This window comes from Acanthochromis polyacanthus, chromosome 8 (genome assembly GCF_021347895.1).
Source record: "Acanthochromis polyacanthus isolate Apoly-LR-REF ecotype Palm Island chromosome 8, KAUST_Apoly_ChrSc, whole genome shotgun sequence".
NCBI lineage: Eukaryota > Metazoa > Chordata > Actinopteri > Pomacentridae > Acanthochromis > Acanthochromis polyacanthus.
In genome coordinates, this window is record NC_067120.1 from 5,060,232 (window position 1) to 5,086,238 (window position 26,007).

At 41.8% G+C, this 26,007-nt stretch overlaps 1 protein-coding gene across 4 annotated transcripts; it reads left to right on the top strand.

Annotated features, from left to right (window-relative positions):
* The first annotated feature begins 1,247 nt into the window (after positions 1 to 1,247).
* Positions 1,248 to 18,478, top strand: man2a2 (mannosidase, alpha, class 2A, member 2). Of its 4 annotated transcripts, XM_051951901.1 has the most exons (24): positions 1,252 to 1,394; positions 2,604 to 3,557; positions 4,034 to 4,291; positions 4,422 to 4,566; positions 5,687 to 5,858; positions 6,098 to 6,225; positions 6,563 to 6,736; positions 7,225 to 7,411; positions 8,208 to 8,385; positions 8,704 to 8,906; positions 10,434 to 10,616; positions 10,813 to 10,927; positions 11,033 to 11,103; positions 11,214 to 11,379; positions 12,549 to 12,785; positions 13,042 to 13,164; positions 13,468 to 13,582; positions 13,838 to 13,971; positions 14,079 to 14,220; positions 14,581 to 14,714; positions 14,976 to 15,053; positions 15,555 to 15,749; positions 15,831 to 15,944; positions 17,031 to 18,478. In XM_051951901.1, exons 2-24 carry the CDS (start codon positions 3,426 to 3,428, stop codon positions 17,181 to 17,183), a joined length of 3,537 nt encoding a protein of 1,178 aa, XP_051807861.1. In that variant the 5' UTR covers positions 1,252 to 1,394; positions 2,604 to 3,425; the 3' UTR covers positions 17,184 to 18,478. The 4 variants fall into 4 exon arrangements, with proteins under 4 accessions (XP_022053882.2, XP_051807861.1, XP_051807860.1 ...); XM_022198190.2 differs by lacking the exon at positions 14,976 to 15,053 and having other exon boundaries at positions 1,248 to 1,394; XM_051951900.1 differs by lacking the exon at positions 14,976 to 15,053 and having other exon boundaries at positions 1,263 to 1,394; positions 3,403 to 3,557.
* Positions 18,479 to 26,007: the final 7,529 nt, after the last annotated feature.

The following is a 26,007-nucleotide window of genomic DNA, read 5'->3' on the forward strand; positions in this document are numbered from 1 at the left end:
ACTGGCTTTGATCTCTTATGAAATCCCAGGAAACTCTTCTTTCTGAAAATCTAACTTGTTTCTACTATTGCACCAAAGAATAAATAGATTATGTATAAAAAAAACTCAAAACTTCTGAACATTTATGAAATTCTTGAAAACAACTTAAATATTTGTGCACAACACAATCATACTTATGGGTTATTAGGTAACTTAGTTGAAAGGAATTAATCAGACACACATACAATTTGGTATTTTCCATATAAAATTTGATATATTGCCAAAAAGAAGTATCTGTCATGATTGTCTCAACTTAATAAAAAGAACACAATCAAAACAATTTTTGATTAAGCTCATTTTATTATTGTGGTTGTTATTAAATTCGGACATTTATTTAGTTGACATTATAGTGATATTCAGTCATTTTTTATTAATAAATAATTGTTCCCATAATAAATAATCATGGAATCTGTAAAGACAAGATCACAATAAACATAAAAACATTAGCTTTTTTTTTTGAAAAACTTTAATAAAAATGCATGTGAGATATATCCTATGGTCTTAAAAACTCCCTCATTTTATATATTGTCCCGTATAATTTGACATTGAAAAAGCTTTATACAAATAAAGCTTATCATGGTTAATTTTATTATTACATTTGTTGTTGAGTCTAAAATCATGAATGTAAATACTACTACCCGGACACATATAGACGGAGGCTAATATTAAAGAAAATTAAATACTATAGTGTGTTTTTATGGATATTTATTGTGTTTTATGGCGTTACCTGCGAAATGGCTGAACATTTGGCTGACTGAGTTTATTACAAGAATCAGAATCAGCTTTAATGGCCAAGTATGTACATTTCATACAAGGCTGTTGGTGTCACCCTAGGAATATGGAATAATAATAATAATAATAATGATAATAATAATAATAATAATAAAGAAATTATAGAAAGAAAAACAGGTAAAAACAGTAGTAATAAAAATAAATATAACAATATATATGTAGATACAAGCTAGACAGGAATATATCAACACAGTAGTGCAAAATGAAAATTGCTACATTACGATATAGTGCAAAAAACAGTGCAAACAGCACAGTAAATATCCATTAGAATGCTTATGGAATAGTTATTCACTAATTTACAAACTCGTTCACATTGCAGACACTCAAACTTACCCACTGGTCTGGAAATAAAAGGTTGGTGCATTTATCGCAAAGTCTGCTGAAGCTCTTGGTCCATCATCGACTGCTGCACAGCCCCCCTTTTTCCCACAAGTCTTTGCGGCAGCTCAACGGCGCTAGCTGCTAAGCTACAACTGCTAGTTCAGTTGTAATCTGTCAGCCCGGAGCTAAAAGCACGTACACTGCTGGGCTGCGCTCTCTTCCGGAATACTCTCCTTTAATAGGTAACGTCAGATTTTTTTCATTTTCTTCACAAAGAGTCAGAATTTCAAGGTCGTACGTGAATGTTTGCGGAGGTTTATATGGAAAGTGAAAGGTTAGCCAAGAAATATCAGCCACGTATTGTCTTAATGTTATCAAGCCAACACTTGCTATCTTCTGTTACGCTCGTCATCATCTGTCGCGGAGCAGAAAGACAGCTGTGGCTGCTGGTCACCCAGATTTACAAGTAACTTCGATGACAATCATTATTCTAACACTGTGCGACTCTTGAATCTAGTTCTAAAACCAGTCGAGTTGGTTTAACTTGGCGGCATATGTAGTAGCTAGCACTAGCTTGTTTTAGCTGCATATTCGTGATATCAAGCGTTAGTTAATGTTTAAGTATCCGTGATAGTTAAAGTTTGACAGAGCTCGTTAATGTGGGGGAAGGGTGAAGGGGGTAGTGGCTTTAACCAGCTTCCGTGCACCTTAGCTTGCTCGGGATAATGTTCACATGCAAATATTTGAGTGTGCCTAAGTTTGAGGCAACCCAGAGTCACCTGGCTAGCTGCCCGGTGATAGGTGACTAAAAGTCATTCAAGTGAAGAGATGTCCCTCCTCAGAATAAAGCTCAGGGGAGTTGGATCGTTAATATATGCACACATGCATAGATTGCGAATAATGAGGACTGCTTCCCTTCGTGCTAAAATAATATCCCATCATGTGAGCAGCTTATGATCACTTGTGCATTCACGTTTTGTCACATGCATGCAGTGCAGCAGCTCTGTCAGACAGCCCTACAACGAAGTCCTTCATGGTGGATGTATTCTGGCCCAGATGGTCTAAGAAATAATCGCCTTCCTCCTGACATTGACGCTGTTTTCCTGTCAGTCTTAGCAAATGTAAGTGCCAGGTTATTATCTCAACCCTGTGTGGTAATGCTATGATAGTCCCAGCCAGGGAAGTGAGCGGATTATGATCGTGGATTTGCACACAGAGTAAAACGTTAACACCTTTTTTAGTGCTGTGAGGAAACCTGGGGCATTCTGCTCAGCTGGATGTTCTCCTCCCTCCTGTTGGCTTCACTTGTCAGATCAAAAAAGAAAAAGTATCTCTCACTTTCTCACACACCCTTTCACTTGTGCTACTTGCCTGTGACAGTTCTGTCTCCTGAAATAGAAGGCTGAATGTGTGTTTTTGCATGTTTCATAAATCTAACATTTTCCTAACAGCTGAAGAAGACCCTCTAATGTGATTTCAACTTGGCGCCTGTGATCAAGGACAGACGCACTGCCCATGCTGCCACAGCAGATAATGCAGTCACTATGCTACTGAGAGAAGAATGACATTTGTCTCATTTTAATTCCTGGAGCTGCTTTGGGCAGAGTTCGGGCTTGATTAAAAAGCTGCTGCTCTGAGCCAAGTTGGTGTTTTTCTCAGCCTGCTTCTTTTGCACTGCCACAGCCTCAGTGTGGAAACTGTTATGGCACTGGAGACCAGTTGAGCAAAAGGGGATTGTACTGGTTTTGCTATACTGGTGGATTACACTCTGCTGTGGGAGTGGGGACTATACCAGTGAAGCAGGCCCACAGCAACACACATCATGTTGCAGGGACACTAGGCTCCCTGTTTGAGCCCCTTGTGTGTGGCGCTTCTTTTTTTTCTTTTCCTGCAATCTCATCGATTTGGATGGTTAAGCACAAGGGCTACTTTGAAGGAGCCCACCGGTGGCTGTGGTTTGGCCAGAGCTGTCAGACTTCTTGCCAGCTATTGCTGATTTAGCACCCCTCTCCATTGGTACCACTGCTGTAGCCCCCTTCACAGTGGTCTCCAGTATGGTGAGTGGAGACTGGAGGCATCGCAGGACTGGAACTGAACCATTAGTACTGGTGTAGCCGGTTTTACTTTTCATCACTTGTTTTTGCTCTCTGAAGGACTGTTTTCCAGTTTTCAAGGACTTCTCTTTTTCCTCTGTGCTGGAAAAACAAAACGCTGCACTCAAGGTCGTTTTTTAAAAATTGAAACCCCCAGAAAGAAGACTGTTCCAGAGAAGGATGAAGCTGAGGAAACAGGTGACAGTGTGCGGAGGGGCCATATTCTGTGTGGCTGTGTTCTCACTGTATCTGATGTTGGATCGAGTCCAACATGACCCTGCAAGGCGACAGAACGGTGGGAACTTTCCACGGGTAAGAGTAATTGCTGTACCGATGGTGCATATCTTTTGTGAAAGTCCCTTTCTGCAGTTATTTTTATAGCGCTGCTGTCTGCTTTTTTTTTTTTGTGATGCACCAGATCATAAATGAACATAAACATCTCTAAGAGGGAAATGCTAATTAGTCAGATTTTTTTGATCTGGGAACATAAGGTGTACAATATATTTATTTTTTAAACAATTTAAATACAGACTGACGCATCAAATCATACAATTTTTCTGTTATGTATATGTAGATATACTGACTAGAATATTTTAAAATCAGAATCTTTAATATCATTATCCATAAGTACAATGAAATTTAGAGCAATTTCCTGCTGTGCATTGTTACCTTTGCTATGTTGTAAAGCTTATTTGGTCTAAAAAGGACAAATGCGGTTTGATCAGCTGATTTTTTTCTTTTTTTGTTTCATTTTCTTGTTTGATTTATTATTGTTTTATGTGGTTTAGAGCCAAATCTCAGTCCTGCAGAACCGAATAGAGCAGCTGGAGCAGCTCCTGGAGGAAAACCACCAAATCATCAGCCACATAAAGGACTCTGTGATGGAGCTCACAGACACAGGAGCTGTGTCTCCCAGCGGCCACCTGCCATTCAGAAGTGCCAATGGTTCCTGGGTCCTACCCTTTGACGGTCGCCCCACTTTTCTCGCTGTCAAGCCCCAGGATTGCCAGTTTGCTGTGGGCAGAAGCGGTCAAGCAGACGTTCAGGTGAACTAGCTACACTAGCCGATGAAATATGAAGAAAAAGCACATATGTAGTTGTAGCTACACTGCAGATGCCCCTGCAGGCTGATTGTTTTGTTCTTACAAATGAGCAAATGATTGCGTTTCATTCTAGATGCTGGACGTTTACTCCCTTCTCAAGTTTGACAACCCTGATGGTGGCGTGTGGAAACAGGGCTTCGACATCACTTATGATCCTGATGAATGGGACAATGATCCACTACAAGTATTTGTGGTCCCTCACTCTCACAATGATCCAGGTGAGCGTCAAGAGCTTTGCTGAATGCTGAACATGTGTCAGTGCTACTTTAAGTTTGTTTCAAGAGCTTAAAAATAGCGTCTTGTTTGCATAGCGCCAAGCCAGTTAAACCTAAGGCAGGCCAGTTTTAGGGATGCAGGAATCATTCAAATTGTGGTCCATTTGTACTCATCATTATTAGCATAATGGTGACGTGATTGACTGCTTACCCACAAACAATGGAATTAGGGAGATATTGGCACTGGAAAACAAGCTATTTATAGATGGGATTGGCTGAGATCTTATTTTAGACTGACATTTCCATTAAACTTGTTTACTAGCCTGTGCCACATGCTTGCTAACTTGACAGTTATTGATATGCTGACTGGCTGCATGGACCTGCAAATTTGTCCATCAGCAGCGAAAATATGCTTCATTGTGGGCTGCATATTGTCAAGCTTTGCTGCAGAGTTTTAAGTATTTCATATGCAGCATTAAGTGTCCAGAGTTTATACACTGTAGTTCTTTGCAGAAATGAGGTTGTCAGCTCAAACCAAACACACATGAAAGCAGATCTTCTGGTAATAGGCTCGTTTCTTTAAAAGCAAAGAGGGGATTATAAGGGTTTATTGTAAGCAGGTCAACAATGCGTGGCACATTGTTAAATATACACAACAGTCTTGTTAAAGTTCTCTTGACTATCCCAATTTCAGTAACATTACTTGTGATTCTGCAGAATTTCAGAATGATGCAGCACTTTATCTCTATAAAATATATTAACATACAACATGTGAGATAAATATCCAACAGTGTGTATTTCAGCTGCAGTCCTCAACACTGTTGCACAGTCAAAGTGCAAAAAAGTGCTTTTTAGTCACTTTCTTAGAAACCTCTCTGCCAAATGGCTTTCTGAGGGGAACAGCTCTACTTGAATAAAATATGAGTTTTATTTTTGATCCGTGGCGGTGCTTTTTTCCACAGCATTGAGTCTTTCTACCTGCCCTTTCTTCATGTCATTTTATCAGCCGGCTAGATGAGGATGAGTAGGAGTGTGTTGTTTCAGAAATAGCCCAATTTGTAGCGGAGAATATGTGTTCCAATAGTCGCGCAGATTGCTTCGAATTATCCTCTTGTGTTGTTAGGTTGGATCAAGACTTTTGACAAGTACTTCACAGACCAGACGCAACATATTCTAAACAACATGGTTGTGAAACTGGCTGAGGATCCTCGCAGGAAGTTCATCTGGTCCGAGATTTCATTCTTCTCCAAGTGGTGGGAGACTGCAGACATTCACAAACAGGAGGCCATGCGCAAGTGAGTCACAGCTATTTGAAGCACACAGTTTTGTCTTTTATCTCCCCTCCAAAATCAGAGAATTAGTTAAGATTTCTTTGATGCAGACTGGCCCTAAGTACAGTATTTTACTCAGCGGGTAGTATCCTCTTGCAGATTGTGGGAGCTCTAAAAATAGCTCGTTATCTCGTTAATATGACTATCCCTCTTTAAAGCTGGATTATCCTCACCTTGCTGTCTTAATCCTTTCTTTTCGACAGACTGATCCTTGGGGGACAGCTTGAAATGGTGACAGGAGGCTGGGTGATGACAGATGAAGCCAATGCTCACTACTTTGCCATGATAGACCAGCTCATTGAAGGGCACCAGTGGCTGGAGAGGAATCTAGGTATACGGTCAATCATAAATTATTCCTTTTACAGCCACTTGTATTTATATTCACAGGAATGATGGTGATGTTTAAATAGCTCAATTCTCCCTGTGAAATTTTAGGACCTTCTCATCAGCCTAAGCTTAAAATTATACCACTCCTCACAGTGCTTCATAACGAAATCTGCGCCTGTCATTCCGCTTGGAGCCGATGTAGCTTCTCACTCAGTGGGTGATAAAATGCTTTGTGCTACTTTCAGTGCATCCCCGCTGTGGAGAGCGATTTCCTCAAAGATGCATTTCTTTCCTTATGAGAGCATAAACCTTAAATACTTGCTTCTTGCTTGCCGTTATAGGTGTAACTCCTCGCAGTGGGTGGGCGGTAGACCCTTTTGGTCACAGTGCCACTATGCCGTATCTACTGAAGAGGGCCAACCTGACCAGCATGCTTATCCAGAGGGTCCACTACTCCATTAAAAAACACTTTGCCTCCACCCGCAGTCTGGAGTTTATGTGGAGGCAGGCTTGGGGTGAGTGGACCAGAGCCAGCGATGTCATCTGATTCATGTGCTTATCTTTGTTAAGCTCATTGCAGAATGAGTCATGCCACTTGCCGTGGCATTTGAAAGAGAGGGGAAATTTTGGAAGGACAACCAGTTTGTAATGGCCTCCGTGGAGCAGTGTTCGTTATTATATTCTGAACGAATTGGATGTCTGCCAAAGATTTACTGTTCATTTGTTCTTAATGGAAAAAATGTGATATGTCAGATATGATCAATTTCTGATAGTCAGTTATTATGGAGAGCATTTAGTAATTAAATGTTGTCAATTACTTCGAAAAAAAAAAAAAGTCTCCTTGTTGGCGTGAACTTAAATTGCCAGCGAGTTAATGAGCTCTGGTCTCTGTGAGCAAAACTTGCCTTCTGTATCAATTATATTCTGGTGTTTTGATGCTGCTGACAGTAATGGATGTTTCAAGCCAGTGCTTTGTTTTTCTTCTACTTCGCTGCCTTAATAGACTCTGGGTCAAGCACAGACATCTTCTGCCACATGATGCCGTTTTATAGCTACGATGTGCCTCACACATGTGGACCCGATCCGAAAATCTGCTGCCAGTTTGACTTCAAGAGGTTACCAGGCGGTCGGATAAACTGCCCCTGGAAGGTGCCACCAAAAGCTGTGGTGGAGGCCAATGTAGCAGAGAGGTAAGACTGGATAATGGGCTGGGCTCCATGACGTTTTAAAGTTTTATAGTCCACAATTACTGTATTAACTGAGAAGTCTCACAGTCTAATCACTAATTTAAAAAGCTCTTATTTGCTGCTGCAGTATACATGATGGAGAATTGTTCAAAATAAGAATGCCACTTTAAAAATGCAAAAGATGCCATTCAGAATTATCTTTCCATTACGTAATTTATCCATTAGAGAGCATCAAGTTTAATTGTTAACCATAACATGTCCCCTTTAGTAGCTATCTTGGTCTAACCTTGAGATAAACAAATGCAAGGGAAATTAATTAAAAGCCTGCGCCTGTTGCATATTTATTTTATAGAAACAATATTGGTCTGGGTATTATATTTCCGATGTTTTTGCGTAGCATTGGTATTCAGCTCCAGCAGCACACACACACACTCGACCACACAGCAGATCGGTCACTGTTGTTGCAACTCCGTAATGGTCCCTTATAAATAAACTCGACTTGAACTTGAGCCAGTGACAACAGCCAGAGAGGGGTGGATGAACGGAGGGGGACAGACATGGACTGCTGATAGTCTCGCAGTCACATTAAGCAGCTTTTAACGGACCTAAAGAACTTTCCAGAGGACATATTTCAGTGAAAAATACCCTCAGGGCCAATTTGCTCTTGCTCTTTCCAAGGTCAAAGTGATTTCCTAGAAAACTGGCATATGCAAAGAAGAGCAGCTTGGATGCCAAGAAGTATGTCCCCTTACTTATCCTTTTTCTCCCCTCCCTACCTCTTTACCTCTTTCTTAATCAGGGCACACCTGCTCCTGGATCAGTACCGCAAAAAATCCAAACTCTACCGCAGCAATGTGCTCCTCATTCCTCTGGGAGATGACTTCCGCTATGACAAAGCCCTGGAGTATGATCAGCAGTACATCAACTACCAGAAGCTGTTTGACTACATGAATTCTCACCCAGAGATGCACGTTCAAGTGAGAAAATAATTTGCCAGCTATCACAAAATCCTGTAGCCAAATGTCTTTTTATTTTTTTTGCACCTTTTTCTTTGTTTTCATGCATCTCAGTGTGCAGTATACGAAGTCTCTCAGTGTACCATCTTCTTTTGTGAATAATGAATCATGCAGTGGCATTTTAACTCGCTGACAGAACAAAGGATCTGCAGCGACTTGATGCTTGGTTCATAAGATGCCATGTAAGATGAAAAGCTCATGCATAATAATGGAAGACTTTTTGCTTCATCTGTGCAGCTGTGTTTGAGTGAGGGCTTTTTTTTTCTTTCCCTCTTTCAGGCTCAGTTTGGGACTCTCACTGAGTACTTCAGTGCCGTGTACAAAAAATATGGAGTGGCCCAGGGATCCAGGCCTGCTGATTACCCGGTGCTTAGTGGAGATTTCTTCGCCTACGCAGATCGTGAGGACCACTACTGGACTGGTTTTTACACTTCTCGACCCTTTTACAAGAGCCTGGACCGCGTGATTGAGTCGCATCTGAGGTGGGGGCAGATTCGGACACGTATCACTAACATTCAGGATGTGGGATGTCCTAGTAGTAGTAGTTGGTTGTTTTCATTGCATTGCAAGCAAGACAAGGGTGTAGCATCCATTATTAAGCCATATATATGAATACAAATTAAACCTACAGTCTAAATCAAAACAAAGCACTAGAACCTGATAGTGTTTTAGCACATGGACTTACACCGGATAACAACTTTATCTAAGCTAAAAATGTACTCTCATGCCGTTTGTACCTGCATGACTTTAATTTTGCAAATCACAAAAACAGACTTTAATTACAGAAATGCAATATTAAATCCTTGTATTTATTTATTTATTTAGGATGGGACAGTGCACATTAATCAACATGAGTCCAACAAAGTCCACATGTAAATATGCCAGAGTTAGCCAGAGTGGCTAATTTTCATCTGTAGTCCCAGGGCAGGTTGATGTTACAGGATTAAAACAAGGCCACACAACATGAAACAAAATTAAAAGTCACAATCATTGTACAAGCAACAATATACCAACTGAATAAGACACAAGAAAAGAAAAAATAGACTATAAGGAAATTGATAAAAACTACATGTCTACGCTATGGCTACAGGTTTGATTATCAAGAAGCCAAAGTTTGACCGATCTACTGAAAGATCCAAGAGAAGAAATCTGTCTGCTATGTGATGGAACATTATTCCAGAGTTCAGCTGCCTTTACTGAGAGGCTCATATTGCTGGCTCATATTGCACTTATGTGAAGGAAAAAATGCTCTCTTTCCCCTCACTAAGATATGTCTTTGCAGCTGTTAGCTTAAGACATCCCAGAATATCATGTAGGTTGCATCTGTCAGCTGCAGTCCCCTTAAATCATCCCGTAAATCCTATAGGGCACCTCAAATTATCCAACTGTGAACTTGTGAGCATGTTCAGGTCTCTAATATGGCCCTGAGAAAGGGAGATGTTGCAGAAGAAGATGCATAAAAGAGAGGCAACTGATGTAGGAAAAACAAATTTCAGGACTCCTTGACCTGGTCAAGATCAGATATTGTTTAGTCTGACGTCCCTGAGCAGGTACGTAGTCCCCATGTTAGGTTAGAATCTAAATATGGCATTCTACTATATACCGAAGGTTGAAGGGAGTCCTCAGAATTGAGGCTGGCAATGCTGACATAAATGTGCTGCTTTGTTGCATCAGTAAACCTTTTTCTCAACCTAAGCCATCTGAGCCTCCATAGTGTCTCTGTGCCTACCTCCTCATCTTCTCTCGACATCGCAGAATTTCCATAACAATAATGTCAGACTTTTGAGACAGTCACTGTTGTTATAGTCATAAAAACTACTGATCGGGATGTAATTCCAATCTATCCTGCTTCTCTCTAAAATATGCAAAACTGCAATGTATTAGAAATGTATGTGGAACATTTTCTGATAAATCAGCTGCTATTTTAACATTGCCTAATACTGTGAACACATCTTTATCTGACTAACAGAAGCTGCTATGTCTTACTATGGTATGTCGTTGTTTTTCAGAGGGGCAGAGATCCTCTACAGCCTGGCCGTTGCGAACGCTCGGCATGCTGGGATGGAAGGACGCTACCCGGTCTCAGATTATGCCCTGCTTGTCGATGCGAGGCGGTCGGTTGGCCTCTTCCAGCACCACGATGCCATTACTGGCACCGCAAAGGAGAATGTTGTCATTGACTATGGCACCAAGTAAGAGTCTGGGGGGTTTAAAAAGGACTTACAGTATGGATTAAATTCTTAAAAATCATTTAGATGAAATCAAAAGACTTTGCTTCTTTTTAATCCTGTGGCAATTTCATACTGGCCTGTTCAATACATTAAAGAAAAATAAGTCGTCTCCTGTGACTGCCGCAGAGAGCCATTAATTCTCACTCCTCCTCCCTAGATTACTGCGCTCGCTTATCGGCCTGAAGAGAGTAATCATCAATGCTGCTCATTTCCTGGTGATGAAGAACAAAGAGTTTTATCGCTTTTACCAGACGGAGCCCTTCCTGGAGACGGTAGGAGGGAACACAAGAGAACACTTGTGTCATAAACAGAGTACACACATTTGTACAGTTCCCGAGTATTCATTGTGCTTCCTGCGTCATATTTTCCTTCTACAGGATGACAGGCGTGCTACTCAAGATTCTCTGCCTCAGCGCACTTTAATCGAGCTGGATCCGGCAGCACCGAGGTATTATCTGCATCTCCCTGTATCTTTCATCTCCTCCGCCTCCTCTCTCAGCCACTCCTACATCATCCTGTGCTTATTTATGATTGCTTTCCCCCCCTTCTCTCGAACAGGTACTTGGTTCTGTTCAACCCCATCGAGCGGGAGCGGCTGTGTGCGGTGACGGTGCTGGTCAACACTGTGAGGGTGCGAGTGCTTACTGAGGATGGACAGACCCTCCCTGTGCAGCTGAGTGCTCAGTGGAGCTCCGCTAGTCAAATGAGTGCAGAGGTATTTGAGGTAAGAGACTAAATCCATTAGGGTGCTGGCTTCTGCACAGTGATAAAAGCATATCTGTAGCACAGCAGCAGTTTCTGCACCGTTCTCCATTAACGTCTATACCGGATCTGTTCAGCCACAAATATCAAATCATTATGGCATCTCGCTTAACTTGAAGAGAATAACTTAAAGCCCCTAAAGACCTTGAAAGACATATCTAGTTAAGAGGGTTATTAGCTGCAAATGCACAGGAGATAGTCATTCGTAGCTTTTAAAGCGGAGCTGATTTCATACAAGTCCTTGTAGGTTTGAGGTGTTACAGGAGTGCGATGCTAAACATGTGGACCACTCTTAACTATGTCTCTGTGCCGTTATTCTAACTTGCCTTGGGAATTAAGCTGCAAGAGGTAATATTTGCATGCATAAAAACAATCCAGCCAACAATTCGGTTCAGTTTGTTGCCTTGTACGTGACAAATGATAGATAGATAGATTATTAATCCCAAGGGAAATTCAAGTTGACTCGTGGAATCAAGGTAGCTGCCATCCAAGTCAGTGTTTTGAGAAACTATTGGGGTCCCTTACGGTGTCTTTGTGTTGGCGTCTGGGTGAAAAGTCTAAAACTGCTCAGGAAATGTACTGTTTGTAATGTAATTTAATGGAAAATTAGCATTAAAAGTACTCTGAATTGAATTTTAATTAAAACATTTACTTTAGAGTCATAGCTTTCTTCTTTTCTGTAGCATCAACTTGCAACTAGAACAGATGGGTTTTCTTTCAGCTCTCAAAAGCAGAAAAAGAAAAAAAATCAATCAGCTCAAATCATGTACTAAATCTGCACTTGTAAAAACATTTGCTCCTTTGTGCCTTTGCATTCAATTTGTGCTTGTTTTGCCCAAATAAAATGAAATGCTCTCCGCCTACAAAAGTAATGAATTTCAAATGTAGCACAGAAATACAATCACTTTCGTTAACGCCATCGCTCATCACGGTTTAATTACGGCACCGTTTCTAATGTGTAAATCCTTTTAACTTTTAATGAATGCCTTGTGGTCAACACTCGCCATTTCGATTAACAAAGAAAACGAAGCCAGCGCTTTCACAAAGCGAGCTTTCTGTGTGGGTGTCTTTGTTTCAGCTTTCATTTCTTTATTTATTTTTAATCCAACAATTACTCTACTGTCCACGCAGGCAACTTTCATGGTTCGTCTGCCACCTCTCGGCCTGGCTGTTTTCCACCTCTATGACTCCCCGGATTCACCCATGACGCTCCGCTCCGACACCCTGCTCAGGCTTTCCGGTCGCGGGGTCACCGCTCGCGCTGCCGAACCGCTTCCTGTCCGCTCCCAACAGGCCGACGCTCAGACCTTCTACATCAGCAGTCAGTCTCTGACTCTGGGCTTCTCTGGAACCACCGGCCTGCTGGAGGTTTGTGTTTTTACCCACACTTACTTCTGTTGACTCTATTTCCGTCTGTTGACGATTTATTCATCTGTTTTAACTTTGATCTTCAGAAGGAAAAAGCCAGAAGTTTGATTTCACAATAAATCCTCACTCTTTGATCAAAGCGAACATGACATGTCTTGTTTCTGCTCAAACAACCTTTCATCTCTTTTTTAATTTGTTTTTTTTCCCCCTCCCAATTCTTGCTCTGTCTTCCTCTCTTATGCTTTTTCATATGCAGAGTATCAAGCGCAAAGACGATCCCCAGGAAGTGAAGGTTCAGATGCAGTTCATGATCTACGGCACTCGTCCCTCTAAAGACAAAAGCGGAGCTTACCTCTTCCTGCCAGATGGAAAAGCAAAGGTAGTCTCTCGGTTCTTTCTCCGATGTTTACTTGCTTCTCAAACGGGCTTTGATCGTGTCTCCCCTGAGTATCGTGTCATTGTATCACGCTGGGGTGCTCGAGGCAGGAACGCAGGCAGACTGGGTGCTGCTTCATCTCCTCTTGATTTGAAGACAACAAAGAAAAAGGGACTTAGTTGTGAAACTGTATCTAGTTGCCTATTCTGTCAATGATTTCTTCGATTTCTCTCGCCATCATTCTTCCCCTCCTGTTTTCTGCACTTGTTCTGTTGGTGACTGCACACTGTGTCCTTCTGCTTTCAGCCCTACAACCAGAAAGAGCCACCTGTGGTACGCGTTGTTGAAGGGCCTCTTTTCTCTGAGGTGGTGGCACATTACCAGCACTTTCAGCAGACCTTCCGTATTCACAATGTGCCAGGTAATACACACAGAAAACTGCACAATGGAATCGCTTCAAATTGGTTTCAGCTGCGCTTTTATGTTTATTTAAAGACAGTAAATGGCGTGATGCACCTGTACCTTCAGCAAAATTCTAAATAAAATAGTTTTTCTCCTGTTAGCTGACTCAATTGCTAGCTATTTTTTATACTCTTTAAGTGGTGTTTTATCCACTCTTTAATTTTTCATTCCCTCCTCGGCATGAGTTTGGCTCTGCACTGTCTTGTATTTCCAGGGGTTGATGGTTATTCTATAGACCTAACCACTATGGTGGACATCAGAGATCAGACCAATAAGGAGCTGGCCATGCGACTCGTGACCGACATCCAGAGCGGAGACGTCTTCTACACAGACCTCAATGGCTTCCAGGTCAGTCGGAACTGTTTGCAAAGGAGGACAGCATTTCTTCATATGGTGTCAGGATGTAACATAACTGTGAGTATTTCTTTGACATATTGTGTCATCTGTTCTTGTAGATGCAGCCTCGTCGACTCCACCTGAAACTTCCCATGCAGGCCAACTTCTACCCGATGCCCAGCCAGGCGTATATCCAGGACAGCAATCACCGGCTCACACTGCACACGGCTCAGTCTCTGGGTGTGAGCAGCCTGGAGAGTGGTCTGTGCCTTTATTATTATATTTCACTTAATGTCGTGCCATTTTTCTTCATTCCATTTTTCAGTGAAAGTAATTTTTGAAATGCATGGTATTTTTCTTTGTTTGCTCGTCTCTTGCCTTTTATGCGAAAGTATTGAAGCACTTATCTTTCCCTCTTTCGCCTCAAGAGGTTCTCGGAGAGCAAAACAGTTTTTACCCTCACGTTTCTGTACTCAACTAATCCTTTTACCATTGTTATGTGAATAATGGCGGAGTTTGTAGATGACGGATAGCTCAGTGTGTTTATGTATCGATGGACATCGGAAAGTTCGATACATGAGCTTCACATTAAAGCTGCTGTGCCTGTTTCTCCACCTTCAGGCCAGCTTGAAGTGATTATGGACCGGCGACTGATGCAGGATGATAATCGTGGGCTGGGTCAGGGCCTGAAAGACAACAAAAGGACGGCCAACCGCTTCAGACTGCTGCTGGAGAGGAGATCCACCGGTAACAAGGTCAGTAAGATTACAGCAAAGGTGGCTATTGAAGCTAGACAAATGTTGGCGTAGTTACAGCTCATCAGATCTGACGTGATCTTCAGTGACTCTGAGCAAGGTTGTGCACTGTAACATGGATTTGTACCTCATTCTGTGCGATCAATAACACCTTTCTTCATATTTCTTTCAGCACTCATTACCACCCTATCTGTCTTTTTATCCTCTACATTCTCTAATTTGGTTCTCCCTCTCTTCTTTTTTCCACTCCATTACCTTCAGCATGATGGCTTCTTTGCCAAACTGTCGTCCTTGTTTCATTCTTTCCTTTCTCAAATCTTGAGTGACGGAGTTCGAGAGGTAATGTTGCTTGGCAACACAGAGGATGCTTGTTAGGGCACATGATAGTTGTGTCCGTAGTCATAGCTCCATTTGCTTTTTTGTGTTAGGTTTCCCTCTACCTCATAGCAGTAGCCAAACTAGTTCATCTTTATGACAGCACCACTGAAAGAAACAAATTATATCATTTATCAAGTAAATGAATACACATTGGCAAAGGATGTAAGGCGTTGGTTGCAGTTTTATCATCCAGCTCTCTGTTAAAGCTGCTGATGGTTCTTGGGAAATAAGTCCAGCCTGCCACTAAACTTCAACACTGTAAAGCTCTTCATTTACAATCTGGTCTTACAATGCAGCCATCACTACTGTGTCTGTCTGGACTGGAATTAAAAATACCTCCTACTTTGACAAATTAATTACAGCCTTTTCCTCATGTAGTAGAGCATCTCTAGAGGTGAGTCACTGATGTTTTATGGGTGCGTTGCCATTTGCAGTCGCTTAAATCTGTCCGCTCTCCTCCAGATGATGGACAGCGCAACAACTAGCTTCCCGTCTGTACTCAGTCACATGACCAACGCCATTTTGAACCACGAGGTCCTGGCGCTGCCCGTTCTCCCCAAAAGACGCGGCATCCCTCCTCTGCAAACCTTTGCCCCTCTGAAGTCCATCCTTCCTTGTGACTTCCACCTGCTGAATCTGCGCAGCATCCAGAGTCAGGTGAGGAGACGTGAAAAATGGTACTTATTTTTGCTTCAGATATTCGATGCACTGACTTGTTTTCTGTGTTTGTGTGAGCAGCAGGACCCCCAATCTCCGTCTGCACACACGGCCTTGATCCTTCACCGCCTGGCGCTGGACTGTGGTCTCGAGGCTCAGAACCTCGGCTTCAACTGCACCACCACTCAAGGACAGGTTAGCGTAGCAACTCAAGCAATAAAAAAATCCAATAAATGGAGATTGGTCCTTTAAATTTTCCACTCAACTCTCCAACCTTCTTGCATGAGCAGAGAGTTGCTTGTTTATACAAGTATTTTAGCTAGCAGTTACAAGCTTCAGCAAAGGTACTAGATAGCAATTTTGAGAGTTAGCTAAACTATTAGCCACATATTTGCACTGATAGCTATTTTATTGGCTGGCAGTTTCAAAGTTTAGCTAAACTTTCAGCCACATATTTACACTGATAGCTATTATATTAGCTAGCAGTTTCAAGCCTTTTGCTAAACTCTTAGCCACATGTTTGCGCTAATAGCTATTTTTTAGCTTGGAATTTCAAGCTTTAGATAAACTATTAGCTTGCAATTTTGACAGTGAGCTAAACTATTAGCCACATATTTACGCTGATAGCAATTTTATTAGCTAGCAGTTTTAAGCTTTAGCTAAACTATTAGCCAGCAATTTTGACAGTTAACTAAACTATTACCCACATATTTACACTGATAGTTATTTTATTAGCTAGCAGTTTCAAGCTTTAGCTAAACCATTAGCTTGCAATTTCAGTCTTTAGTGTACTGTTGGCTTACAATTTCAACTGTTAGCTTCACCTTTTGGTAAAACTTTGAACTGTCAACTGAAATTTTAGCTGTTAGTCAAACCTTTAGCTTATTTTTGTTCTGTGCTAACTTATTATCATGCTGAACTACATTTAAAAGGGAATGATTATACTTTGGACTCCACTATACTGTTACAGCTGTTAGATTGAGATGATATACAAACCATCTGTTGGTGTGACACAAATCTACAAGATGAGATATAAAGTATGCAAAATAGGATAGAAATTCACTGTCAATGCACAAGCAATAATGATGAAATAATTTAATACTAACAGCAGTCATTCTTTATAAGAAATACTTAACTTTAAATTCTTACAGTACAACTTCTGGGTGATATTTCTGTGCTCTTTTTTACTTTAGTTTTTAATTTTTAATTTGAGTAAGTCTGAATGTCAGTCGGTTGTATTTTTCTCTAAAACTTTTGACTTTCCTGCTCTCCTCTCTGCAGCTGAGCGTGTCAGGACTGTTCAAGAACCTGGACCTGCAGCTGCTTCAGCCGATGTCTCTGACCCTGATGCACTCCAGCACGCCTCTGGCCAACGACTCCACCATCAGCTTGGATCCCATGGAGATCTCTGCCTTTAAGCTCAAACTGCGCTAAGTGCCGTCCGGACCAAAAGCAATAAAAACCCACCAGACTCCTCGGACCAAAAACCAAGCCGACGCCGGCCACAGACTGGCAACAGAGGGGTCTGGGTCTCTCTGTTTTGTTAAGCAGAATCACAAACACTTCAGCTCGGAGAGGCAGGGTCCACTGTAACAGGACTGACTGCACAGCAGGGGGCAGGCGATAGCTGTTACTGCGGACGTCCCGGAGAGCAGCAACACTGCGTTGAACTCGCAGCTGTTCCAAAACAAGAAAGACTGCCAGAATTGATCATCAGACACGACCGCTGGTTGTCTCTGCAATGGAAAATGGAACCTCTTGTAATTCTGCTTTGTAAAGACTCGTGTCTTTTTCTATCTTTGCTCCATCCTGGACTGAACTACTGAATGTAAATATCCCAAATGATGATGATGATTAGGTGGGGGAGGGGGCCCCGGGACTGGTGCCACGTCAGAGTGCAATTTATGAAGCTTTATTTGGTGTATGAGTTTTTGAATTTTTTTTATGAACGCAATGAAGATCACAGATCACAGCAGTTAGGTTTGTTTTGTTAATGTTCTTTATTTTCTTTTTAGTTGACAGACTCGAATGCAGCAAACAGAATGTGTGGTCTCTTCTTCTTAACTCGCCAGGAGACCCGAGCTGCGAATCCTTAAGCTGTCTGATTCCAAGAGTGCCACGCTGGTCACCTTGCGATTCCAGCGTGATCATTAATCATATTGGATGACTGTTTACCTTCTGTCCACTGTTTCTGCCTGTAGATACAGCCGAAACTTATCTTTCTTTTCACCCTCCCTGAGCTTCCTCTCTGCTGATTAGAAAAACTGTGGAAGGTCCATGCACTTCCGAGCTCCGTCAGTCATTCCTGTACTCGTACTTCACTGTTGTGAGGGTGGTTTTGTGTACCATACTGTATGCAGTAGAAGAATAGGCAGACTATACCTCATATATACCACACAGCAGATATATTGGTATGTGTGCGTCTGTAGAGTACGTTCATGTGAATACCTGAGGGTTTTTTTTGTGTGCTGGGGGGATGTATTGAGGTTAAAGTGTTTACTATCAGGGACCATTCATATTGCTGTTGGGTGTCATCGATTTGATGTGGTTGTCTGTGTCAAGCAGTGGGTCATATCATCGCAGGAAAAGGAACTTATGAGTGAGCTAAATCAAAGGGTCAGTTCACGCAGAACTGCACCCATATTACAAAAACAAAAAAATGGTATGCAAAGTCTAGAAAGATGGTGTATTTTCTATCATGTTTGCACAATATAATAAAAAAATTAAAATGATAAAGAGCAACTTTAGGAGGCTTGATATTATGTCATCATGCAGGTACTGTCGGATTGGAGTCATTTACATTGTGGCTAGTCATATGAATTCACATCTTTTATGTCACTTGTTTTGGATTAGGAACAATGCCAAACCCAGAAATATCCCATTTCTAAAGATTTTCAGCAGGATTGTGGAATGTACTCACATTTAAGAAGCTAAAACAGACTATATTTGGCATGTTTGCCCTGTGGTGGATCTTCCGTGTGGGCACGGGGGTGCAAATCCCCCCCCCCTGTGATCTGGTCACCCCGTGTGCCCCTCCAAAATTTTCGTTGGAAATTTACATTACTGATACCCCAATTTCCGTCGCTCCAGAACGCAACTTTGTTGTCCGACTGCACCTGAATGCACCAGTGACGTTAGTTTGATCTTTTGATTGTATTTGGATTTCAATAAGCTTTGAAGATGTTTCTTGATGCCGGAGGAGAACATGAGCAGCTTTGTACCTTTGCAGTAAGAAGACTGTAGCTGTTTCTCAGTAACGGAGCTGTCCATACTTGTGTTTTCAATGTACTCGTGAAATGCCATCAAGATTGCATCGGACCAGGCTAGTGAGCATAGCTATGAATTAGTAGATGGATAGATATCTGTGGCTGCAGCTTCCAGTGGACAGGATTTTATCAGAGGAAGTCAGACACAGTCACACAGAGAAACATTAGAGCTCACACTGAAACCAAGCTACAGCTTTGTGTCTTGTAGAAGATTTATTCTCAAAGCTACATGTGACGGTAATAATCCGTGCCAGAGCAGACCTCATTAGCACGTCCGCTAGGTTGGCTAACTTCCAGTCACTCCATAGATGCTGTTGTCGGTAATGTAGCCAGAATATGGATTCATTTTTCATTTGGGCTTGACAAAGACAAGAACAAAAATATTCAGAGCAAGTGGAGCAGCGGGCTAACGCTTATTACAGTTTGATGTACATTTTCCAAGTCACATTTTTGAAATCATGTAATTTTTCCGTAAAACAAACACGGCTTTTATTTTGTAAGAGTACCCTGGAAACGTTGCTTATTCGTAATTCCGCTAACTTGACCGAACGTGGGCTGCAGTTCCCATTATTTAAACATCAATATGATGTATAAATGCAGATGGATTTCATATATTTCACTATGCAGACATTTCTATTGATGTCCAGTATAGTTTATATACATAAACATATTTGATAGAAATATTAGAAATGAATATCTGTTTCCTCATAATAACTGAGTTAATGCCATTAAATGTTCATCAGTGATTCACCTTTAGTCTGAAACTTTTACTTTGCAGCTATATATTTAAAAAAAATATTGGTCATTTTAAGGTAAGACATTAAAGGATGGTTTTCTTAGGCAAATGAATTTATGGTTTAATTGACTGAAATCTTTCAGTCAATGTTGTTTCTTTCAATTTGAAATATCTCGATATAATGAGTACAGCTCAGTCAGTTACATTTTATATTATTAAGAATTCTTATTCAGTTTAACACTAGATGACGCATCAGTTCATTGAGTATTTCAGAGCCAGTTTTTTCTTTTCAATTATCTGTATTTAAAGTAATATCAAAATATAATTGCAATGAAACAGCAGCAGCATAAGAAATGACCAAATGTACAAAGGAAGTGCAGCTATTTTAATATAAAAAAAATGATCTGTCAGTTAGAACACGTGTCAAACGCAAGGCCCGCGGGCCATATCCAGCCCGTAATACAATTATATCTGGCCCGTGAGATCATTTTACATTGATTTATTATTATTGTTATGAATGGCCCGACCATGTGAAGCGCTGATAACACACAAACTACAGATCCCATAATGCAGCGCAACAACTGCCATCTGCTGTAAGTCTGCATCAGGCTGTCTGCTCAGAATGAGACAGAGCGCCCTAGCAGACAATATGGGAACTGCAGTTTGATCAAACAAATGCATTAGTAATCCATCGAACCATTCTCTATACACCGCTTTATCCTCACTAGGGTTGCGGGGGGGGGGGCTGACTCGGGCGAAGGCAGGGGACACCCTGGACAGGTCACCAGTCTGTCGCTGGGCTACATATACAGACACACAATCACACTCACATTGACACCTACAGGCAATTTAGAGTGATCAATTAACCTCAGCATATTTTTGGACTGTGGGAGGAAGCCGGAGTACCCAGAGAAAACCCATGCATGCACAGGAAGAATATGCAAACTCCATGTAGAAAGATCCCAGGCCCACCCCAGGATTCGAACCAGGGATCTTCTTGCTGCAAGGCAAAAGTGCTAACCACTACTCCACTGTGCAGCCCTGCAGTAGTAATGTAGGTCATAATTTTTTGAATATTTTTGATATTGTAGATGTATTCCACGGGCCGGGTCAGACCCCCGGCGGTCCGGTACCAGGCCGCGGACCGTATGTGTGACCCCTCCGCACACAAGTTGAGCGGAGGGGTACCGGACCGCCGGGGGGTCCGACCCGGCCCGTGAAATACATCTACAATATCAAAAAATATTCATACACAGCGTGCTTTAGGACACCGGGGTCGGACTTGATGTTTGAAATACTGACCGACAGTTCAGATTTAACTGTCTGCAGTTCCCTTTAGATGGATGTTTAACTTTCATTCAAAGCTGCCAGGAGCTGGGTCTTTAAAATAACCGTGGTCTCGTTACAGAGTGAAAGAAGCTGTTCCTCCTTAAGGTCAGAGATCTGAGGGCCTCTTCAAAAGAAGACGTAGTTGATGAAGATGTTCTGGAGCAGGACCAGAAAAACCACGACCAAGCAGCCTGGAGATCTTAGGCAGCGTCTCCCTCAGGTGGATGTCAACGGTGTTTACGTTCAGGTCTGTGGTAATCCTGTCAAAAAACAAAACAGAAAAAAATCGAGATTATGAATCAACATGTAACCAAAGCACAGCATAGTATAGGATGTAGTTCAGAAAATGTCAAAGTATAGTTTACTTTTCAAGAATAGCATTGTATGGCCTGTAGTTCATAGTATAGCATGTCAGCAAAACAACCCCAGAGATTATTATGTGGTTCAAAAAGTGCAAAATGATAGGATGTTGCCTAAAATTGTTGTGTATGATATGTGGTTCAAAAAATGTCATAGTGCAGTATATTGTCTATAATCAGAGTATAATATGTGGTCTAAAAAATGCCATAGAATAATAGTTCATTGCACAAGAAAAGTATAGTAATTTTTTAAAACTGTTCAAATTCTTACATGTTGCTAAAAGAAAAAAAATGTCTGAATTCCATAAAAAAGCCTATAGTATCGCAGGTTTCTCTAAAAACATCATAGTTTAGTCTTTGGTCCACAAAATGTTATTCTGTCCCGGCTGTGTGAAGTAGGTGAGGAGCAACACAAAAACAGTCCAAATGCTGGTTTCCAGAGGGTTAGACGAGTATTTATTTGAAAGAGTAAGTTTACAACTGTTTTGACATTTAATAACCGAGTCCTGAAATAAAATTACAGTTGTGGATTTCTGTCATTTAGTCTGGACTAAACAAATAACAGCAGCATAAATCTCAAACGTCTTTATGACGAGTCTGGATTGAGGTTTCTCACTTGATAATGATGAAAACATGAAATTTAGGTTGGTTTAAAGGAATATTCCACCTTAAATCTTTGAATGTTGACCTAAAAGGTTGGTTTCAGGAAGTATTCCACCTACAAGGTCCTCACACATCCACCTTAAAGGAACATTCCACCAAAAATCCCTGGACATGCACCTAAAATGTTGGTTTAACCAAGTATTCCATCCAAAATCCTCAAAGAGACCTGAGGGGCTGGTTAAAAGGAATATTCCATCTCAAACCTCCACTAGGGCAGTATGTGTAACAGCGACAGCAGAAAGAGGTCCTCTCTGGATGGAAGAACGGCGTCCGAATGGCAGCACGCTTTCTGCTCTTACCTTACTCACTAAACTCAAGTGCCATGGAGGACTCCAGTAGTTGATGTTTCCTGTGGCATCCTTCTCTTTTTCAGCTTTATTCCACGTCCAATCACTCCTGACCCGATTTTTGTTGACGTTTTTGACCCTTTTTCTGAGCTTTGACCAATCCAAGAACATGAAGTGCATCATCGGCATCGGCAGCGTAACCGATGGAGGGAAAACCAGCCTCACCAACCGCCTGATCAAGAACCTGCCCAACTGCTGCATGGTCCATCAGGATGACTTCTTCAAGCCCCAAGATCAGATTGAAGTTGGTGAAGATGGCTTTAAGCAGTACGATGTCATCACTGCTCTGGACGTGGACGCCATGATGAGGAGGATCAACGCGTGGCTGGAGAACCTGGTGAAGTTTGAGAAGTCTCATGGCGTTAATAACACCCTGGACACAGAGATGGTCCTGAAGTCCGACCACAAGGAGGAGGAGGAGACTCACATCCTCATTATGGAGGGCTTCCTGCTTCACACCTACAGGCCTTTGATGGACGTGCTAAAACAATGTTGCTTTATTTCCATCCCATATGAAGAATGCAAAAAGAGGAGGTGCTCTAGGAAGTCCACGGTGCCAGACCCCCCCGGCCTGTTCAATGGCCACGTCTGGACCATGGACCTGCAACACAAGAACATCTGCTCACTGTGAAAGATTACTGAGAGCAGCTTTTAGTGATTTCTATGCAGAACACTATGATGCTTGCTGAGCTGTACACTATTAAATGATTTAAGAATATGGAGCATTGCTACTGTTTATTATTGTTCTCAGGTTTATTGTTAAATGTACAGAGTGCTACTTACTGTATTTTATTGTATTTTAAAATTTACATTACCGCACAGAACATTCAGATTATTTTACCACAGATCAAAGGTACAGATTGTTGTTGTTCACTGTGTATTGGGTAGTACTCATTTTGATTTAGACTGATTAGTACACAGAACCCTATGAGGTTTATGGTTTACAGCTGAGAACTAGTTGCTAAAAGTACAGAATATTATTTCTTATTTTAGGTGTGACAATTGTCAGTAAACATTCTAAGAAGTGGACATTGACAGGGTTGCATATAGTGCTGTTCTTGCACAATATTTGTCACTAATTGCCCTCAGGATTCTGACGTTGAGCTTACCAGTTTTAAATAACAGGCAGATGCTGCAGCTGATGATGCTGTAATTCACATAAACAAGGAAACAAGTCCATCATAAGTTGAATGTTAACAGTCTAAAATGGAAAGGTCATATACAGCTTTCCTATTGGGTTAAAGAGCCCCCCCCAAAAAAAAACCCCATGAAAAATACTTTTTAAAAGCAAGAGGTCGGTAGCAGCTTTCATTTTTTCTTAAAGCTTTTCGGTGGCCCCCCAAAGTATCTGTTGTACCCCCCTGTGCCCCCCTGCTACTAATCTGGATCCGCCTCTGCGTTTGCTTATTAAATGACAAAACAGTGACAAATAAAACCATTAATTGATGCCAAAGTAAACGTCTCTGAGATTTCTCTCATCGTCCCAACAGAAATGAATTTTCTGTTTTCGGTCCTGAGTGCATTAAAATTGAAAGCTCGTCTTTCCAGGAACATATTTCTGTCTCTGGATAATCCACACACGTCGCTGTGAAGAGATTTCGCTGGAACTACTTTCTTCTTAGAAAGAAATGTCCCAAATCCCCTCTCCATACTAATTTGAAGCAGGCTGTTGACACTGGAAAAGTGACTAAATGAAGCGTCTTAAAGCCTGTTTTTCTCGAGGGTGCAGCTGATTTAAAGTGTTGCACAAATGAAATGGAGGAACTTCTCATGAATAAACATTTGCTTTGTGTTGCTTAGATGTAATTGGCAATGTCATTCTAAAGGGGCAAGATAGTTTCTTGCTTGTGTAAAAGTATGTGGACTGTAAAGTAAAAAAACAAAACTCCAGCCTGCATGGCTAGATCGTACTCAAGTGTTTTGTGGGTTAATGTAGGTGAGCTGACCATTTAAACATTAACCGAATCAAACCACACACAGGAATCGTTAACACTGAGGAAAATAAGTTTCTTCAAACGAGCTGCACTTTTTCATTTCCCTTTTTTTAAAATCAGCTCCACAGTGCTTCTTGTCCTGAGGCTGAGCTGAGGCCCTCAGCCTCTCCTGAGTATCTGCCTTCTTCACAGCGGCCCGTGGAGGATACTGTCATCTGTGTCCAAAGCTGAAGCTGGACATCACACAGCCCACCTGTGTCACGCTTTGTGCTAAGCATCCATCCCTTCCTGCCCCACCGTGTCCCGCCACTTTAACCATTTTCCACAGGAGGGCTGCTGCTTTTGTTGCTCTCCTCCTCTGACCTGACGTGGCTTGCCACAGCTCAACGCTCTGTGCTTTGTCTCTCACCGTTTCCCCTCCAGCTGTGGTTAACATTTCTGTCATTTTCTCCAGGTGTCTTATAACCTTCTCCCCCCTCCCACCCGCTGTCTCGACTTTCCGCATAAATGTCTCCAATGTGACATTTGTCGTAGCGCTGTGTTTTTCTGTTTGTTCAGAGGTGATCCATGAAGGCAGAGTGTCTTCTGTGTTCGTTATTCACGGTGGATTAAAGCCGCAGTAGAGCAGCAGAGATGGGGTGTGAATAAAGATCAAAACACAAAGTTTGTCTTTTTTAAAAGCTTCTCTTTATCTTCAATTAATTTGATTTTTTAAATGCACTAGTGAGCTTAGAGTTCATTTGCATGCTGCTCTGTAGCCCTCCTCTGGATGAGTCAACAGCTCAATTAGTTCTCCATCAGTAGGGGGCAACATTGAGTCACTGAAGGCAGCACAGTGCATGGACAGAGATGCTGTCCTCAGATAGTGAGACATCAGCCCTTTTAAGCTGCCCGATGCCTCGCTTGTCTTGAGACGAGCTGTCAAGCGGCCGCCCTGACATTAAACTGAGCGTTTAGGTTCACACTTCAGATCACATGCAGTTAACAGCAGCAAGTCTCCCCCATGTTTACCAGTCTGAGCTGAACGTGTCGAAGGTGGAAGTGACAGGAGGTGAACACGAAAAGAAATGTTTCTCTTTTCCCCCACGCTGCACACAAAAATGGATCAGGGACGTGAAAATGAAAGTGTGGTGGCAGTGAGGCCTGACCGTGATCACTGCAGTGGAGGCGAAAAAGAAGGAAAAGGGGGGAGTGATGAGGGGCCCTGAGAGGCACCCTGGGGATACTCCCATGGAGGCCTTCATCCTTCAGCGTCAGGTTCAACACAAACAGACAGATAACGAGCCCCAAACCTCAGCGTCCGACTGATCTAAATGTGAAATCAGCTAATGGGGGAGCTTATTTGTTAGTATTATTTTTAATTAATGTAATATCTCTCGTTGCCAAGTCTGGTTACTAGACAGCATACACGACAGCTAATTAATACAAGCTAAAGGGCATGCAGGAAAAAAAAGATAGACAGCTCATGAACATGTAAGAGATGGAGATAAAAGGCTTTCACACTCATCTACTTTTTTAAAAACTACTTAAGCCAATTCACACACACGCTTGCTTCCACACATTTATAATGCAAAGCATGACGCTTCCAAGGAGCACTGGATTGTGCAGCAAGCTCTCCCGGCAG

Bases quoted from the DNA above. Each gene is read 5' to 3' on its own strand.
- man2a2 (XM_051951901.1), top strand. From the start codon at position 3,426: ATGAAGCTGAGGAAACAGGTGACAGTGTGCGGAGGGGCCATATTCTGT. The intron at 4,292-4,421 runs GTGAACTAGCTA...GTTTCATTCTAG, and splicing joins GCGGTCAAGCAGACGTTCAG to ATGCTGGACGTTTACTCCCT. The intron at 10,617-10,812 runs GTAAGAGTCTGG...CCTCCTCCCTAG, and splicing joins GTCATTGACTATGGCACCAA to ATTACTGCGCTCGCTTATCG.